The following is a 19,999-nucleotide window of genomic DNA, read 5'->3' on the forward strand; positions in this document are numbered from 1 at the left end:
GAACCATGTGTGGGACCCTATAGGCCCTGAGGCCCTCCTCCCTCGGGAGGCTCAGGTTAAGCAGACGTCTGTTCCCACCTTATCAAGAGTTTGATCAAGATATTTACTTTTATTTCATCTTTAATTTGGCATTTCTGGACAGAAACACATCAGATTTCAGTGAGCTTGAGTTTGATTGGGCCGGATCGGGTTTCTCTTCCAGGTTAGAAATTCTGGATGGGGAGCTGTGGTGCAATAAACAGCGTCTTGTGGCTGTAAATCATGTCATTGCGTGATAAGAATAATTCGCACCGACATTTAGGGGCTTATTATGATCAATACTGAAACTTTAGCAGATGTGTTCATGTCACAGGCTGGATTAGAGACTCATTTATATGGCCTACGTGAAGCATATTGTGCAATCTGAAGATGAAACACGCTTGCATAACACCCTTCATATTTATTGTACACTAAATTAATAGGGTAGGATCTACTTTGAAATCATTTGTATTCAGAAATACATTTGTATTCAGTATGTTTCATAAATAAGTAAAAAGAAATGGCAAAGTAAAACATTGAATTAAACAGGAAATTTTGATGTATAAAGACTGAAATACTATTGTCTTGAAAAATGTATGTTAATGAGCTTTGTTTTATTTACAACTTTGAAAAATCATTTTTTACAGTGTAAAACACATTGGTTAATTAATTTTTTTCATAATTGCTCATCTTTTAAATTATTGGAACCATTATTTTTATTTCTTATTTCCACTGGAGAAACAATTTTCTCTCAGAAATTACTAATAAATTTCACAAATAATTACAAAAAATGACAATAATAATGTAAACATGTATAATAATATAAACATCAAATTTTGACATATAAAGACTGAAATAGTATTTTCTTGTCCAATAATATTTGTTTTATTTACAACTATTTTTAATTTAATATTATTTTAATATTCTCATGTTATTCATTTTATTTTTGTAATGTTTGAAGTGCATTAATTTGGATGTGATTATCCCTTCTAAAATTAAAATTCAGTTTTATGTCAAATATTTATTTTATTTTATTATTTATTTTTTTCATTTTATGTTATTGTTGTGGTGTTTATTTTTGTAATGTTTGTAGTGCTTTCTTTTGCTATATTAATTTGGATGTGATTATCCTTCTAAAATTTAAATTAAGTTTTTATGTCAAATATTTATATTTTTATTTTATTTTATTTTATTTTATTTTATTTTATTTTATTTATTTTATTTTATTTTATTTTATTTTATTTTATTTTATTTTATTTTATTTTATTTTATTTTATTTTATTTTATTTTATTTTATTTTATTTTATTTTATTTTATTTTATTTTATTTTATTTTATTTTATTTTATTTTATTTTATTTTATTTTATTTTATTTTATTTTATTTTATTTTATTTTATTTTATTTTATTTTATTTTATTTTATTTTATTTTATTTTATTTTATTTTATTTTATTTTATTTTATTGTGGTGTTTTTATTATTGTCATGTCCATATTTCATACACTTGAAAAGTATAAAAGATCACATGAGGCAAAGGTGGATAAAAGAATTCCTGTATTTGGAGACTTCATTTTATTGAGCAGTTTCATATAGTCTACGATCACTAGTTACAGAAGCAAATTTTGATGTGTACCCAATTTGCACTTTTACTTGCTAAACATATTTTAATAAGCAACTCACATAAAAAGCAATCACAGATAATGCATGCAAATAAATAAGAGAGAATCATGAAATGAAGTTCAACTCAGTGAAGACATTCACCATATTTTCATTTCAGCAAGCCGCAGAATTCTGACAAAAAAGAAGAAGAGCAAGAAAAACAAGTGAAATGCTGTCCTAAATATTTGATACTGTTCAGTTATATATTTAAAAATTTCTGTACACTGTACACTGTACACAATTTCTGTAAATATGAAAGTGCAGTTATTTCTGCACAGACAAAACTAGTATTAAAGGAGATCCCATATATGCTGGCCACTCTGTTTTTCAGTCAATATTGTCCAATTCATTGCTTTCAAATTAAAATTTAGTTTTAAAAATCTGTTATTGTAGTTTTGGAAAGAAATTCAACTTCTAAAAAACAAATTTTAACAATATAAGCAGAAATCTTTAGGTCATCTTTCCAAATTCCCCAAATGTTATAATATAATCTACTATAGCCTAATATAACACTTCTCAGAAAAAAAATACATTCTGTAAATATAAAAGTGTGGATGCAAATCTAAGTTACTTTCTTCACTGCCAGAGTCAAACACCCTGCCGGAACGACATGATAATTTGACTGGGGAGAGAGTGAATTCCCATCAGTCAATTCCCAGTCTTTCAAGACAATCAGTGCGTCTGTACATTTTAAAGGAAGTAGAATTGGTCTAATTCTCATTTGTACAGCTGATTAGTCCCTCAGGCTGAAACAGGAGCTAGACAGTGAAGGAGGGGCCCTGGTTTCTATAGGAGTATGGCTCCCAGGGGCCTATTCTGCAAGGCCTAAGTGCTGATTTGTCTTTACCTTCCATGCCAATTTTGCCGTCTCCATCACTGTCCCCAGCTGCCAGGAGAGTGTTGGTCTCGGCCTCTGTGAGCTCTCTGGCTTTCGGGCAGAAGTTCTGGAGGAAGCGTCTGGAGACACAATCAAAGAACAGCACACAAATATTCAACTACATATACTAATAATACAATCCATGAATAAACATGGTTTAAAGAATGCTTTACTTCAGCTCCTCTTTTTCAATGTATCCGCTCTTGTCCTGGTCCAGGGCCTTGAACACCTTCTCCCCATCAGAAGCAGCTTTGCCTGCCAGGCCCACGTGTTCAAAGAACGTCTGGTAGTTGAAACTCCCTGGGGCTGAAAGACAAAAATATGATAAACAAAATAGAATATTAAATATTTAGACCTACATTTAAGATTTATGTAATTGAATTCATATGAAATTTCAATCCATTTAGAATGGACACAAGGTAATAAACCAAATTGATGCATATTTGTCAGATATATATCATCAGTAAATCCAGTAAATTCCACAGAATAAATGTACTTACTGGAGTGCATTTGACAAGAAAATACTACTTTCTGCTTCCAAATTTCAATTTGTTACTTGCCATTTATTTATAATTAACTGTGAAAGTTACTAGCAATTTCTAAGTAGAAATTGTTTCTAGACCACATTCTTTTCAGTGATATTTTAACTATGTTCATACTTTTTAAATGAATAAATTGTTTTCACAATGAACATGCTTGAATATAATTATTTAAATAAAATCAAATAGATGCAAATAGTTTATAGGCCTAAACTATGCCATGATTTTTTGGAGTGCAGAAATCTTACCAATTTCTTACCTGTTTAATGTATGTATTTATTTTTTGAATATGCATCACAAACAGTTTATTAGTTTATGTTAAAACTGTATGACAATTTCATATGCAACTCAGATAAATAAAACTTAAATGTAGGCCTTTTTTATTTTATTTTATTTTATTTTATTTTATTTTATTTTTTTATTTTATTTTATTTTATTTTATTTTATTTTATTTTATTTTATTTTATTTTATTTTATTTTATTTTATTTTATTTTATTTTATTTTATTTTATCTTATTTTATTTTATTTTATTTTATTTATGAGTGTAATAGAATACAAACCATTTGTCTGGTCTGACTTTGGCATTGATGCAGAATGGACTACTACTACGTGCATTAATGCTAACTCAATATGGTTGTATAATCATATTAATAAACCCTAAGGTACAAAAGCAAAAAAATAAAAAAAAATAAAAATGGACATCTCTGTACCTTATTTACCCCTAAATGCTACATATTACTACTTTAAAGCTACATAATTAGTCATTTAGAAGTATATATTAGTGCCTTTTTTAGGTACAGCTTTGCATCTTTTTTTCTCTGAGAGTGTAATTTGCATGTGCATGTGATTCAGAAATAGACATATTGCATTGGTTGGATAACATATTTTGTGTCATTTGTGATGAAAAGTTACAGTAAGCATGATTGTGATCTGATATCTGTGTGGCTGGTGAGTGTGTGTGTGTGTGTGTGTTTCTGGATGCTCGGCACAAACACACTGGTATCCTGGTGGCAGCTGCTCCCCAGCCTCTGGCTGCCTGGATACCTGGATCTACCCATCCCCACCGGCCTATGGGAGTATCCCTGTGAGCATGTGTGTGTGCGTGTGTAGCTGTAACTAAAGCAGCTCTTTATGTTGTTGCTGTTAGTGAGAATAACAAAGCTGTTTAACATGCGTAAGCACATATGAATAACATGTGCTCTTGTAGATGAGCATAAATATCAGTTGCATGTTCTGATGATTGATTGTGTGTGTGTGTGTGTCACACCTTGACAAGCCTGGATAGCTGCAGCAATGTCATCTTGCTTCAGGTGTCCTGCAAGTGCCATGTTTCCTCAAAAATAGAAAGTACTACAAATACAAATTGCAATTAGAGATACAATAAAATACTAAATCCAGTATATGCATGTTTTAATTGAACAGTGACATTTTTTACAAGCATTTCTGTCCAATTTGAACGTACCAATAAACTAATATAAACATTAACATAAATGCTGCTAAGCTCATATTACTCATGACCTTGTGAAAATGCAAAGATGCAATGCATTGCGATAAAAAAAAAATATAATTCTGTATTACAAATTCTGATTTAGATACTTGATTCCACCAAAAACAACTTCATTTTAGCATATAGTATATGTTAAGAAGCAGGCACTCACCTTCGAACGGGCTGTGGAAGTGAAGCTCCTCTTCAGGTATATCTTCAGGAACAATTAAGAAACAGAGACCTTCTCAGTTCTGGGACCTAAAGTGCAGAGAGAGCATGAAACCCGTGCCCTTAAACCCAAGGAGGCCACAAAACACCTCCCTCCTCATTAGCTAATCCAAGCAGATCATTTCTGATAGCTATTGGTTTGAAAGGATGTGATTTTTGCATAATTATGCTCATGACGAAGGACTCCGGTGAGCTTGGCTCTGATTTACTACTGAGACCTGTGATGATGCTGGGAAGGAAATTTCTTCTGGTTTGTGCTGAACTCCAAAAGCAAATTACAATGAAAACTCACAATCATATATAACAATAAAATATAGAATCAACACGATGAGCGCCTTATCAATATGTTCATACAATAAATAAGTGAAAAAAATAAAATAGTAACACTTTACAGTAAGCTTTCATTTGTTAACATTAATTAATGCATTAACTTACACACTCTCAGAAATAAAGGTACAAAAGCTGCCTGGGGCAGTATACCTTTTCAAAAGGTACACTTTTGTACCTATTAGGTTCAAACATGTACACTTTAATTACTAATATGTACCTTTAAGGTACCAAAATGGACCCTTTAGGTACAAACATGTACCTTTTGAAAAGGTACCGCCCAGTGACAGCTTTTGTACCTTTATTTCTAAGTGTGCATGAACTAACAATGAACAGTAGGGTTTGTTTAACTTTTGTTCATGTTAATAAAAATGATTATGTTCATGGTGCATCAGTTAATTTTTAACAAATACAACTTTTAATATTAAACGTTAGTAAATGTTGAGATTAACATTAATAAATATTGATAAATGCCATAGAATCTTGTTAATTGTTAGTTTATGTTAATTACTGTTAACAAAGGAAAGATTATTGTAAAGTGTCACCGATAAAATATTCAAATACTAATATACTTGTTATTGTATTTGTGTATTTGTCATGTATTTGTTCTTGTGAGGCATTTTACACAATTTTTACACCATTATAAATGTCATGATAAAATATTTTCCCATCCATTTAACTTTTTATAATACTTTCTGTCATTTCTATAGGATTTAACCTGATGATCAGTTAGAAATTAAAGCTGGTTGGATATAATGTAAATGCTAGTAAAAAAAGAAATATATTTAAAATATGAAAAATGATTTCTTAAAATACATTTATTTCAGAATAGTTCAGATCTGTTAACATATTTACTGATATATCGCTTGAGATTACTGATATATCAATTATAATTAAACTTTATTTGGACAATGCACATTTCTTAATATTAAGTCTAAAATATGTTTTAATGTCACTGTTGATGAGGATTGTATGATTTTTGTATGATTTAGTATACTAAAAGTATTGCAGGACATTTTATTAAGTACACAAATACGTTAATGTATGTAATATACTTAATGTATTTCAAATACATTTTAGTTTATTTATATTCACTATGGATATAACAGTTGAAACTAGATGAAATGTTTATAGTGTATACATTTTTCTGTTATTTCATATAGCTTTAACAACACTTATTGAAAGTCTGTCCTTTATTATTATTATTTTTCTTTGTGCACTCTCAGAAATAAAGGTACAAAAGCTGTCACTGGGGCGGTACCTTTTCAAAAGGTACATGTTTGTACCTAAAGGGTCCATTTTTGGTACCTTAAAGGTACATATTAGTACTTAAAGTGTACATATTTGAACCTACAAAAGTGTACCTTTTGAAAAGGTATCGCCCCAGTGACAGCTTTTGTACCTTTATTTCTGAGAGTGTGTAAAGGGCACAGACAAGAACCTTATGTATAAAACTGGAGGAACAAAACCATTTTTGTGGAAAAATATATATATTTTTTAATTCTTTCGTTGAAACATTAATGTGGTGAGCATACTGCATAAAGTGGTGAGCACTGGGAAAAGGCACTGGGGAGTGGGTTTCTATGGTGATGCAGTGTGGATATACAAGCCATAGTGAGAGAGCAAAATGTCATATACTTTTGAGGTAAAAAGCCATTTTTGGATTCATACCATTTTCATTTTTATTTTATACATCTCAGGCATTCTGTGACAGCTCCTTCTATGATTCTGCTGTTTTTAAATGAAGCTATGGTGCTTCATACACCATTCACAAGTTAGGGATTAGTATGATTTTTATTTAATAAGAAAAAAAAAAAAAAGAAATTAATATTTTCATTCAGCAAGGATGCATTGAATAGATCAAAACTGCACAGTAAAGACATTTAAGGTTACAAAACATTTTTTTTTAAATAAATGACGTTATATGAATTTCTGTTCATCATAAGAATCCTGAAAAAATGTATCATGATTTCTGCAAAAATATTAAGCAGCAAACATTGTTTTCAACATTGCTAATAATTAGAACCATTTTAGTAATTAAATAAAAATAATAATTTAGCAGCAATCAGCATATTAGAATGATTTCTGAAGGATCATGTGACACTGAAGACTGGAGTAAAAGATGCTGAAAATACAGCTTTATCATCACAGGAACAAATTTCAGTTTGAAATATAATCGCAATAATGTACCTGCTTCTTATTGTATTTTTAATCAAATAAAAGAAGCCTTGGTAAGCATAAGAGACTTCATCATTATCATTAAAAAATCATCATTATTCCAAACTTCCAACCGGCAGTGTTAGTTATCAACAGTAATTATGGTTTTTACTTTTAATCAAATAAATGCAGCCTGGTAAGCATAAGAGACTATTTTCAAAAAACAAAACAAAAAAAAAAAACAAAAAAAATCATAATAATACTTTTACAGGCAATGTGCCTCAAACCACAAATTCACAAACTCAACAACAAGCCTTTTTAAATGCCTTGTAAAACTTACTGAAATACTATTGATTAAATTAGGCCTACCGTGACTAACTACCTTTTGTCTAATTTCAGAGGTTCTCATTATCTTCATACATTTTCGTTATCATTTTCATCAAATGACCTCAAAATAAGTGGCAATAAATAAATAAAATCTAGACATCCCACCCTGCAAAAGCTCATTTCATATAAGTTGCATTAGCCGTTTAGCAATGTAACCTGTAATAAAAAATGTATATGCATATTAATTATTGCTAATAATTATATTATTATATGTAAAAATATATTGCATGGGCCAAAATGATCGATTTTTCTTTTATGCCAAAAATCTTTAGGTTATTAAGTAAAGATCATGTTCCAAAAATATATTTTGTAAATTTCTTTTATTAGTAATATGCATTGCTAAGAACTTCATTTGGACAACTTTAAAGGCGGTTTTCTTAATATTTTGATTTTTTTTCACCCTCAGACTCAAATTTTCAAATAGTTGTATCTCAGCCAATATTGTCCAGCTTTCAGATGATGCATGAATCTCAATTTAAAAAAATGTACACTTATGACAGGTTTTGTGGTCCAGGGTCACATAGCCTATATTGCATGGGATTTATAAAACATGTAATAATAATTATTCTCATGCATAGATAAAAAAACAAACAAACAAAAAAAAAAAAACAGGCCTTTGTGCTATACAAATCAAATCAAATCAAATCAGTAGCCTACGGGATATTGTGACAGTTTCCTCCTAATACAGGTTTTGCATTGCTCATCACAGTCGAAACCTCTCTCTCTCTCTCTCTCTCTCTCTCTCATTTCTCTCTCCGTGACAATGACATCTAATCGCCGTCAGTTTCTGTCACCGCCGCCCGCGCGCGACGTCACGAAACATGGCGCTCGTGCGGAAAGGTGATGCTGGAGCACTCTGTTTACTGCGCTTTTGATTTTTCCACGAACCCAGAAGTTTTACAATGCTGGGAAAAGACATATCCTCACATTTAATCGTCCGAGAGAGGTAGTAAACGAACGAGCGGTTTAAAACGATGAGACATAATCGTAAATAAGACGCCGGTAGCGGTTAGCATTAGCTTAGCTTCATGAACATCACAGAACTGTCGCGTTAGCTAACGCTCATAACGCGACGTATGACTAATATCACACAATATGAGTCTTTGACACGGCGGATATAACGATATAGATGTACATAGACATAGATGAGCCGATTCAGGCGTCATTTGCGTTATTTATTTAGATGTAATAGCTGTTTCTAGGTAGTTGTGGTAGTGGATTAGCTGCTGCTGAGGATGGAGGCTCTTCGTGGAGGTGTGTGTTTACTAGGATTTGCCACTCTCTCACAAGCTGCTCCAGTCTCAAATACACTCGCAGGTAAGATGTCCAACACTGTCAGTCACATTATAATGCGCGTTTGCTCATATTTCACTCATGTTGTCCTTTATAAATTTAGTGTGGGGCTGTTATGGTATCATATATTTACATGATACGCCAAGGGACAGTACTGCCATGGGACATGTCCAAATACCATGGCAGTCTATTGTTATGCTGTCAGTAGGTGAGTTGAGAGCTGACCTGTCTGTGAACAAACTGGCCTGACTGTGAGCAAAACTATCATCAAATAAGCACTAATCCAACATTGCCATTGGTTTGGAACTGGGAATTCATGCATGTATTGACTGGTCATGCTTTGATGTTAAATTACTCCTGGTTTTGGTCTTTTGAATGCTTTAATGAGTCAATAGTGTGCGTTGTGTAATAGGCAAATCGTAGACCTTTGTGTTGGCCTTCAGTGTGATCCAAGTATGTGTCACTGTGAAAGGTTTTGCAAGCAGTTGTGGTGAGTAAGTGATACGGTCATCAAACACCTGACATACTCTATATTTATGCATTTTGCAGATATGGATTTGCTTTTATCCGAAGCAACTTGCATTGCATTGAAAGTATACGATTTATCACTTCATGCATTCCCTGGGAATCAAACCCATGACACTGGTGGTGTTAGTGCCATGCGCTTCTGTTTGAGCTACAGGAACTCTAAACCTTTTTTTTAATGTACGATTTACACTTTTTAGTGGTTTCACCAGGTCAGATACCCACCTTTTTCATACTCCCCATGATGCTTTGTGCGAGTTATGGGTGAAACTTTATTTAAACAATTAGCTATTCAAGCTATAGTGTTTGTAAAAACTGGGTACAATAAGACATTATTTTCCTCACCCCTCAACCATTGAACATCATAAAGAAACTTAAAATGTCAAATTATTAGCAAATTACTTTCAGCAGACCATGAATAACCTCAAAAGCTCATATGAGTCCATCATATGAGCGTATATCGACAAGTCTTTATTCATGTATGTTGCATGAATGAAAAATGTGTTTTTTGAAAACAAGTGTTTCTTATCATTTTGACAAATTATATTTGCCCTCTCTAATAACTTTACAGTAAACTCTGCTGATTAGCAGTGAGAAATGGGGAGAAAAAGCACCAATTGTGTGCAAAAAGCATTGTGTTTTAAAGCACCAATGAGAAAACAAACTGGGAAAGAGACATGAGAGAAAAAAAGCAAGAGACTCTTAGTTCATTCCAGTTTCTGTTGTCTTCTCCATATTGTTACAGCAAAAAAAAAAGAAAAAAAGCTGAAAACACAGCTAGCAGACTGAAAAGAGCTCTTGTCACAGATATTCTTGTGATAACAATGTCACATTAAAATACCAAGTGTTGCATTATTTTCCTGACGAATAAAAATAGAGGAATTTTACAGCTCATTCAGTATTCAGTACAAGTCCTAACCCTGTTGTTTGAAATGATTTCTGTTATTTTGACTGTAAGTTCCCCAAACTGAAGTGTCACGCATAATTTAAAACGCAATAGACTTGTTTGGTCAAAGGTGGGTAGGACTACTTCCTTATAACAGGTAGCATGACTTACAGTAAGCCAATGTGTAAACCCAAGCATACCACTCTTATCAGTGGTGAATGATTTACTTGGTTAGAAGGTCTTTTAAAAAGATGACCTAGTTATTACAAGCACTTTATAATCATGTTTGATGATCACATGAACCATCTACAAGTAATGAGTTTTATTTTCAAGACCACTTTCTACAAGGCCAGTTGGGCCATTTGTCTCTCAGTAAGTAAATGGTCTTGTTAATTAATAAGTACTGATGATGATGTAGTGAGGGAAGCAGTCAGCGCAATATGATGAAGTCTGAGCTGACTAATAGCTCTGACCCAGATGGAGTCTTCTCACTGCTTTGGTTTTGTTATATGTATTCAGGGTCTTTGAAAAGGTTAGGCAGGTGCTGCTGGGGTGTAAATATTTACTCTGACGATGATTTAATTCCATTATTATTCTTTTCAATGATGCAGTGCATTAAGAAATCTGAAATTTGATCTTGATTCTGTCTGATTCTTCTTTTATTTATATAATTTTGGTATGACAATTATGATTAAATATTAAAAAAATATACACATGAACATTAGATTTTATTATCATATTATCCACCTTATTTTTCAACATGGAAGTGAATTATTTTTGTGAGTGTGCAAGACTTGCGCTATAGGTAATTATCCATATATTTATTTATTAATAGGTAATAACTAGAAGAATAACAAAAGAATAAAGTGCAGTAAACGGTACAACTATTTGCTCTACAGCAGTGGTTCTCAAGCCCAGTCCTTGCGTACCCCCGCTCTGCATATTTTGCATGTCTCTCTTTGTTAACTAACGAACCTGATTCAGATAACCAGCTCGTTAGTAGTGAGCTCCGTGCATGAACTGTGTTCCGATTGACATGCTCCCTATCAAGGATATTATAGTTTTGAATTTTTTTATTAGTTTTTTTGATATCGTTTTCAAATTTCCTATAATTTCAGTTTAGTTTTAGTTAGTTTTATTAATGGTTTTGTTAGTTTTAGTTTAGTTTTTATTTTGTGAACACATTTCTATTTAGTTTTTATATATTTCAGTTTTAGTTAATGGACACTTCTAGTGTAGACCAAACCAAGACATTTAATTTTAGCAAAGCTGAATGTTTGCAGTTTACAGTTAATTCTTGTGCAAACATCTTAATAATGGAAAAAAATATTATTTTCAATTCAACAAAAATCCAAAATATGCAACTTATATGTATACAATTTATTAATTCATATTCATGTTCATATTCCATATTAAAGATGTAATCTTGTTTAATATGCCAATAGTTTACAAACAACAAGCTAATCAAGGTTTTCAGAGTTATTAGACAGCATCAGGCAGTCGAGTTTGTATCAGGGTTGGAGTTAAATTCTGCAGGACAATGGCCTCCAGCGCTGGATTTGAGGAAACATGCCCTGCGTCCCAATGTGCATACTATCCACCCTATCTGCCCTAAATAGTGTTAAAAATGACTAATATCACACAGAATTCAGCATGGACAGTGTGCACATTGGGACGCAGGCTTGAGGCTCGTCATTGAAACTCTAAACTTTATTTTTGTCCATCTGTGTTTTCAATGCATTTTTTGCACATACGAGCCACCGGTGCACACTACTGTATGTCCCGTCTCCCTCTATGAACGTACATAATAAGAAGAAACAATCTAAAATGCTTTGAAACCTCATACTACTCAAAAATAAATGCGATATGGTGATTTAAATGATGTTTGCACTTATTGTTTTATACAGTCGAGGCGGTGCTCGTGTCATGGACTCGAGGCGGAAGTAACCATAGTAATCTTAAAGCATGACAAAATGACTCTTCACTAAAGTCAGCTCATCCAAAACTTTTAATTCTGCGTCTAACTCACTGCGTCTTCACACACAGACGAAACCTACTAGAGAAGCGTGAAGTGTGACATAATATACCTCTGCAAATAAATACAATTTAAATTCACGTCTCGCACCTTTCAGTGCCCTTTGAATGGAACATATACGTTTGCTTCGAACTGGGATCATGGCGGAATATCCTGTGATGTCCACTTCGCAGGACACTTATAGCCGAATAGAACAAACGTCTGAAGCAATAAGAGAAACGTACAAAATGTGCAGAGTGGGGTGCACGAGGACTGGAATTGAGAACCGCTGGTCTACAGAATCTTGTGTTTGATGATACTAATAAATTAATATGATAACAAATTAGGGCTGGGCGATAACGATACTTATCGTGATATCATTTTCCTCGATAAAACGATATGAAGAGTTCGATAAATGTTCGATATCATGTTTATGTGCCAAAAGCGGAACGAAAGAGCGCTAGTAATTTGAAGCGCGCCACACAGACCGTTTATACGGTCGGATCAAAGTTCAAACAGCAGCGCGGCGCAGCGCAAGCAGATGTGTCTACTCGCTCACGTGAACACTAAGCAGCACTGAGAGATACAGTGTGAAGCGCTTGAATTCAGCAAAGAACACAAATGGCTCATTGATTTACACGAATTTACAGGCAGATGAAACAGTGCTGACAAACAGTAGAACTGTGCGCAACAATACAGTCAGAAGGATTTTCAATCTACAAATCGCCATCATTTACCATGGATTTACTGTAACACTAACTGCACCGTAGTATTGTGGCAGAATATGTGTGGTTTTAACTGTGTTTATCATGATTTAAATGTATGCTACTAAGGAAAACCAATGATTTAAAACAAACAGTCAGAAAAATTTGATTTTACCATATAAAAATGAGGTTGCTATAATTTTTACAGATGTTACTGATTTTGATAATGAACAAAAATTTACATCTGCATCCCAACTCAAGCTACTACTACTATCAAATGTGCGTATCTAAGAGACAAAGTAATATTATTGTTATTAATATTATCAGGCAACACAAACCTGTTTCTTGATTTGAAACAATATCAGATACAGAAATTAAGAAATAGATTTTTCTATTAAGATATTTATTTTGTTAAGGAAAATTAATGGTCTGGTTTCTACAACTTTCACTTTGGAGCAAAAATCTGGCTTTAAACTTGAAAGAAATGCAAATTTGATACTTATCGTGATAATTATCGATATCGACTGATATGAAAAGAAAATAATCGTGATAATTTTTTTTGGCCATATCGCCCAGCCCTATAATAAATACCAGTTTGCGATATAAAGCGGCATAATGAACTTTTTTTTTATACAGCTGGAAGTGAATGAGACAGGAGGTTTTGCACATTCAGCTTACAAATGGCCACACTTGCTCTTACGTAACTAAAATGGACAATCGATTTCTATACTTTTGTAATTAATGATTTGAATTTTTATTGCCAGATCAATGCATTGATGTATATTTACATCCCTAGTCACAGTCAGACTGTCTTTCTATTTTACTCTGCCTTGTCAGGTCATCTATGTAGAGTGTGAGTGTGCCGTCTTTCGCTTCTCACCCTCGTTGCATCTTCAAACAGTTCCATGCAGATGAGCTAAATGTGGAAGGAGTGCTATTGATAGTTGACTTGACTGTCTTTCAGCTTGCTCCTGTGACACAATTTCTCTGCAACAGACTTTAAAGTCAGGAAACCCAAGCTTTTTTTGAAACACCCTGTTCCTGTACTTTGTGGGGTGTTGTCAAAAACGTGACTTAATCACCATTGTTCATTTGCAGTTGGGCAGTTGCAGAGTCATTATCCAATAACACTATGAGCAATCTAGCAGCAGCGCTTAAACCAGTCAGACAATCATTTTAGCAAATGAAAATACCTGTGCACAGTGTTAATCCTTTACAGTCAGTTGAGTGATTCAAATGGACAGACTAACCCTAACTTGTATGCAAAACTACACATTTTCAAAATCAATTATTTAGTGGGTTGGAACAAATAGTTGACTAGTTAGGATAATGTGCATGAGATGACAGTCTTTGTTAACAGTATATGAAGTGAAGTGCAACCCATTGATAGTGTAACTAACAGTTAGTCAACAAATAAATAGGCTAAATTAGTATAAGCTGAGCTGCTACTGCACATAACAAGGTCTGCACAAAAATGTATTATGCATAAGGTTTGTGGATTTATTACAAAATTGGTGCTTTGATGGCTTTAGTTGTGGCATTGTAGCAGAGATTGTGTTTAGAGTCATAATCCTTATAATCTTGCAAATGTTGTAGTGTACGAGGTCCTTTTGCTGAAGTTCACCCACACAGCATTTTATTTTTAGTACACTGACAGGCAGCCAATATAGACCTGTGATGTGTGTCGTTAGTTTTGAAACATACAATGTAAACCCCCAAATCATCAATATATGGCTATATTAGTAAAAGTAATGATAATTATCATCACAATGATTAAAACGACCTTAATCTTTACATTTTAATATTGTCTGAAATATTAAAGACCTCATGGCAGGACTTAGGTCCTGTTTACACCCAGCATTAACATCTGTTTTTTTGTGATTAAATCAGAAGTTGTCAGCGATGAATACAGGTGTAAATGAGGTCTTGTGATCAGATCACTGAAACTACATACTGAGGTAGTCAGAAATGCATGTGATCACATTGCATGTGAAGTCTAGCCTAAATGCTCATCTGTCCTGACCAACCCAGCCTCATTGGAAAAACGTGCCTCCACAACCTACATTAGTGCAAAACAAAAATGTACCTATACGTGAAATTCACAGCAGTTTCCAGGTAAAATGAACACTCGTGGCAGTAAAATGCCAACATCTTTTATTCATTTTCATATAAATTATGATTGCAGGGACAGACTATTGTTAAATAACGGCTTATTTTCTTGTGATACCTTGCATAATATTATGTTATGACCTCGAAACACATTTGCCGTAGTGCATGATTTATAGCCTAATGCATTTTGATGTTTGCATCACATAACTAGCTCCATATGTTTGGGTTTTCTGACATTGTAAACTTGCTCTGTAGCTCACCTGGTACAGCAATGCACTTGGGCATGAGTCCTGTGAAAGAGTCAAGGCACTCAATAAAAGAGTTCAAAGACTTGTAGAAGTTAGCTAAAATGTTTTGGCTGCTTTAGCAAATGCATTTTTAAGTCACGTATGCTTTTGTTAACACTGTCGTTTTAGATTTAGGGTAGGGTTTAGTGTTGGTGGTACTTTCAAACACAATACAGCGTTAAACCTTTTAGCACCATTCACCAAATATTTCCTTTTTCGAAGTGCAGCGATACGTACAACAACCTAGGGCTGCTTGATTTTGGCAAAAATCATAATCACGATTATTTTTGTCAATATTGTAATCACGATTATTTAACACGGTTATGAGGGGGCCATATGACCAAAACTTTATATGAGTGATTTATTTAAAATTGTTGAAAATAATTAAACTGTCAGTAATAAAAAAGCAAAGGACAAATACAATAGAATAAAAAGATACAAATGAAACAAACTGTGTTTTTTATGTTAGTCTCAAGCGGTTAATGGCCAACTACAGAAATGGATAATCAAATGTAAAATAAAACAGCATAGTCTTCACTGTAAGAATGAAACTTTGTTTCTTATTAAAGCTACAAAAGTCCTTCACTCAAGAGCAGTGTGTGATTTTTGAATTTGTCTAGTCTTTTGTTGTTTGATTAATATTAAGCACACAGTCGCAGCAGGAATATAGCCTGCTGTCACTTTAAGAGCTGCGCATACACGTATTTTCATTACATGACCAACGAAGGTTTATATGAATAATCACTAAGCGCCACATTTTGACACACATTTGCGTGTATTTGACCATTTAGGTGCACACCTTGAGCTAAAAGATGACTTTACATGACCGTGTTGTATTCCGTCTCTGAGCGCATATATCTTCCTGAGGAGCAGCGCAAGTTCTCTTTCACGCTTTTAAAAACATGAATAAATCTAATATACTTCTATAAATCAAGCACGTCCCATTTTGCAAAAGTCACTTTACATGATTTTAATGATTTGCATGTGAAATTGGGCTTTTATGGAGAAACGAAAGCGCAGCGCTGGAAAGGGGCGCAATAATCGTTTTATCTCGATTATTGTATTTTCATAATCGTTGGAGGCCACAAAAACTGTTTTCCAATTAATTGCACTGACATTCATGTTCTCACCATGCTTTAAGTACCACTCACTTTGAAAGTATCGTGAAACATGCAAGAAGCAACAGAATATAATTTTGCAAAAGTGTTGCCACATGCATGTTTTTCCAATGAGCCTGACAAGTCCTGAATTCCAGTGAAGCTCCGCCTACTTGCCACCCACTCACCTAAACAACTTGAATGTCCTGGGACGTGTTGTGAGAATGCCCCTTTCTTTGGTGCACTTCATTCTAGAGAGCATTTGATTGATCCAATGTTCTATAGGCTATGTCTTCTCACAAGGTCCATCAGTATTTTATGTTTGTTTTCCTGGAAAAGAAAGACTGAGAAGTCTAGATGCACATGCAAACTAATTTGTCAGTTTACACTAGATATGAATGACTCTAGAGCTCACAGAAGTCTCAATAATTGAGCAGTTTGTTGGATGATTAGCGTCATCGTGTTGCTTCCTTGTACTTGAAACCCATAAGGCAGTAAAGTGGACTGTCTAAAACTCCACCTGGATCTGTCCACACATATGCCAAATCGAGACAACAACACCCTGTCCAATTGGGTCATCTCCACTTCTGTGTGAGCGGACATCACTTCATTATGCAAGAGAGCCGAAATAAGAGCTGACAGCTTGGTGTTTATTGGCCTGAGAAGCAGTTGAATAATTTGTGCTGCTTGCCAAGTCATGATATAAACTCATGACTCAGATAAGAAGAACAAATGGGGAGGTGATTGTGCTGCTGCCCACTGCTCGTCACTCATTAGAGGAGCAGGGATTCAGTCTGACCGCAGTAATGATCAACACATCTCTCAACCCATCATAACCTATGCAGTTACTGAGCTGGAAGCCTGCCGCCTTTTGCTCTCAATTGGTCACAGATGCATTGACATTTCGGTCATTCAATGTTTAATTTTCAGAACACATGATGCAGTAGTTATTGATTTACTCTCAACTTAGGAAATAAGTAATGTAGTGCTCTCGCTCAGGGATGCCATGTTCTGTATGTCTGAAACTGGTGACTTAAATGAGACACCATTTATTATTCATAATTAAACCTCTGACCTCCTTTCTGCACAATTGGATGTTGTAAAATTGTACGTTCACACCCTGCAAGGGCTCATCTATGAACTGCTGTGCCCTTGATCAAGCTCTTTATTAACCCTGGGTTGTTCCTGTAGTAACTGTTGCTTAAGACAGTTTGTATAATATGTGTAAGTTTTGTGATCATATTGAAATTAGGACGAAAATCTCCTAAATTTCCATTGTGCAGGTATAAGTGATGCATGGGTCATTCCAGTAATTGTGGCATGTGATATGACTAACCAAGAAAGATGGATATCAACAGTTTAACACGTTTGGTGTCAACTGGTTTTCATGAAAGAAATATTAGCAACTGGAGAGATATTAATGTCTGAGACTGGTGTCAAAGTGTCAAGACGCATACTTCTGTTTGTGGGTTGATGACATGTATGCGTGTTCATGATAAAAGGAAACTTTTAAAAAATCTAATTTAAAGCACTAAGTTCTTAGAAATGTTTCAAATTATTAACTCTAAAAATGTGGTGTAATGGTCGAATAAAAAGTACTAAAGGATTTTTGCGTAGACCTTGAATACTTGTGAGTGTACTATTATTTACTTTATATAGTTTGGGCTTTCATGTCATGCTTTGTCATTTGAAGTAAATTATGATGTCTATTCATAGGACGTGTTTTGCAAAATAACATTTTTGGTAACTCACCACCAGTACCAGATTTTCTGTATGTAGATTACTTGATAAGCTTGCAATAAAAGTTTAATGATCTAAAAATATGTGTTAGTTCTGGAAGCAACAGTTACATTTAACATCTTGTTTTTTGCCAGGCGGTGTTCTTTCTTCTACACAATCAGTTGTCACTGATTACTTGGCGTTTGTATTATATTGAACTAACTTGCCTGGGTCTTGTCTCTCGAGGCTGCCTAGCAACAGGTCTCTCATGTACATCCCAGAGCTCTCGGTGTAATTGCAGTGTTAGATCATATTGTCATTTGACTCTGCACTGAAGGGTTCAGGTGTACATTTCAGTCAAAGGGATGTGGCTAGAGCGTAAGGGCACATTTACACGACAATGATGTGCTAAAAACAGAAAGGTTTTTCCTTTGCATTTTTGTATACAGACGATAACATTGTCAAAACAAGCCCCGTTCACACGAATCCACGAAAAGGACTAAAAATGCAGTATTATGCATGCTAGACCAGTAGTTGGTATTGTAAAGAAACACAATGTGAACACTCAATACGCATGCACATGACTTTGCCATTTTAACAAATTTGCATTTATGTATTTAACACATAAATGCAAATTTTCGAAAGTTTGCATTTTAAGACCCCCAAAATGATGTTGTTGTGTAAATGAATGAACAAAACGCATGAAAAGTTTTCAGTTTTTAATTGAAAATGGTGTCACTCAAATGCCCATTACATATATAATAATTTGCTTACTTGCATCCTTGCTGAATAAAAGTATTCATTTCTTTAAAAAAAACATTCAAAATGTCATTGGAATTTATGAGGTTCCCCATAGGATGGGATTGTTATACTATTTATATCTATATACTTATTGTACTATAAAAATAACAGAGAACAGAGTAATTTGGTGTGGGAAAAGTTCATGATTCGAAACATGACATGCATTATAGTAAGTGCTTCACAATAAATCATAAGCACACAGTTTAAAGTGGTTTATCCTCCTGTCAGATGCATGTGGTAAATCATTGAAATTCTCGCAAATAATTCCATTTTGCATTAAGGCTCATCCTGACAGCTTTCTGTAAATTAGTGCTGTCAAACAATTAATCGCATCCAAAATAAAGGTTTAATAAATATACACAGTATACACACATATTATGTAAACAAACGTATTTTGGATGCAATTAATCGTTTGACAGCGCTACTGTAAATGAACTGCTGCATTGACATGCTTTTTTAAAGACAGAGCCTTTGTTTGTTTAGTAAAGCACTGTTTAAAAAAAAATAAAGCAATTGTATGTTTGTTTTTTTCTATACTGAACAGTAACGTGACTTTAAATCCAGGGTAAATATAGTTCAAAATGATTAAGCCATCTTTTCCAAAATCTAATGCTATTGTTGAAGTTTAAATCAGGGGAAAATCTCACACTAATACTCACAAATCAAGACGGGATCAATCAGTTTGAATCTTAAATGTGAGATTATGGCAGAACGAAGGTTACTATTGAGCCACGATCCAGTCAAAGACCTGTGTACTGCAAACCACCTTTTATGAGTAAGTGTTCAAAATAGCTCCGTCTTTGCTCCTCAAGTTTCATGGTTCTGTGTGTGGCCTGCAGGATTACTGATGCCACATTTATTACTATTATGGGAGGTCATGCCAGCCA

General features: G+C 33.8%; 2 protein-coding genes across 5 annotated transcripts in view; one reads left to right on the plus strand and one right to left on the minus strand.

Annotated features, from left to right (window-relative positions):
• Nucleotides 1-1,649: 1,649 nt before the first annotated feature.
• Nucleotides 1,650-17,521, minus strand: pvalb5 (parvalbumin 5). Of its 2 annotated transcripts, XM_058769311.1 has the most exons (7): nt 17,008-17,521; nt 16,781-16,922; nt 4,751-4,836; nt 4,360-4,442; nt 2,726-2,858; nt 2,523-2,632; nt 1,650-1,807 (listed from the first exon to the last, which is right to left on the minus strand). In XM_058769311.1, the coding sequence occupies exons 4-7, from the start codon at nt 4,418-4,420 to the stop codon at nt 1,785-1,787; spliced, it is 327 nt and encodes a 108-aa protein (XP_058625294.1). In that variant the 5' UTR covers nt 4,421-4,442; nt 4,751-4,836; nt 16,781-16,922; nt 17,008-17,521; the 3' UTR covers nt 1,650-1,784. The 2 variants fall into 2 exon arrangements, with proteins under 2 accessions (XP_058625294.1, XP_058625295.1); XM_058769312.1 differs by lacking the exons at nt 16,781-16,922; nt 17,008-17,521 and adding an exon at nt 13,980-14,158.
• Nucleotides 8,434-19,999, plus strand: part of lmtk2 (lemur tyrosine kinase 2) — a 35,066-nt gene continuing 23,500 nt past the window's right edge. For all 3 annotated transcript variants that reach the window (XR_009269951.1, XM_058769309.1, XM_058769310.1), the window contains exon 1: nt 8,434-8,994. Coding sequence is in view for 2 of the 3 variants with exons in the window: in XM_058769309.1 (XP_058625292.1) it covers nt 8,913-8,994 (82 nt within the window). In the remaining variant the exon portion in view is untranslated. The remainder of the gene's footprint in view (nt 8,995-19,999) is intronic.

The sequence above is a fragment of the Onychostoma macrolepis genome, chromosome 03 (assembly GCF_012432095.1).
Source record: "Onychostoma macrolepis isolate SWU-2019 chromosome 03, ASM1243209v1, whole genome shotgun sequence".
NCBI classification, from domain to species: Eukaryota; Metazoa; Chordata; class Actinopteri; order Cypriniformes; family Cyprinidae; genus Onychostoma; species Onychostoma macrolepis.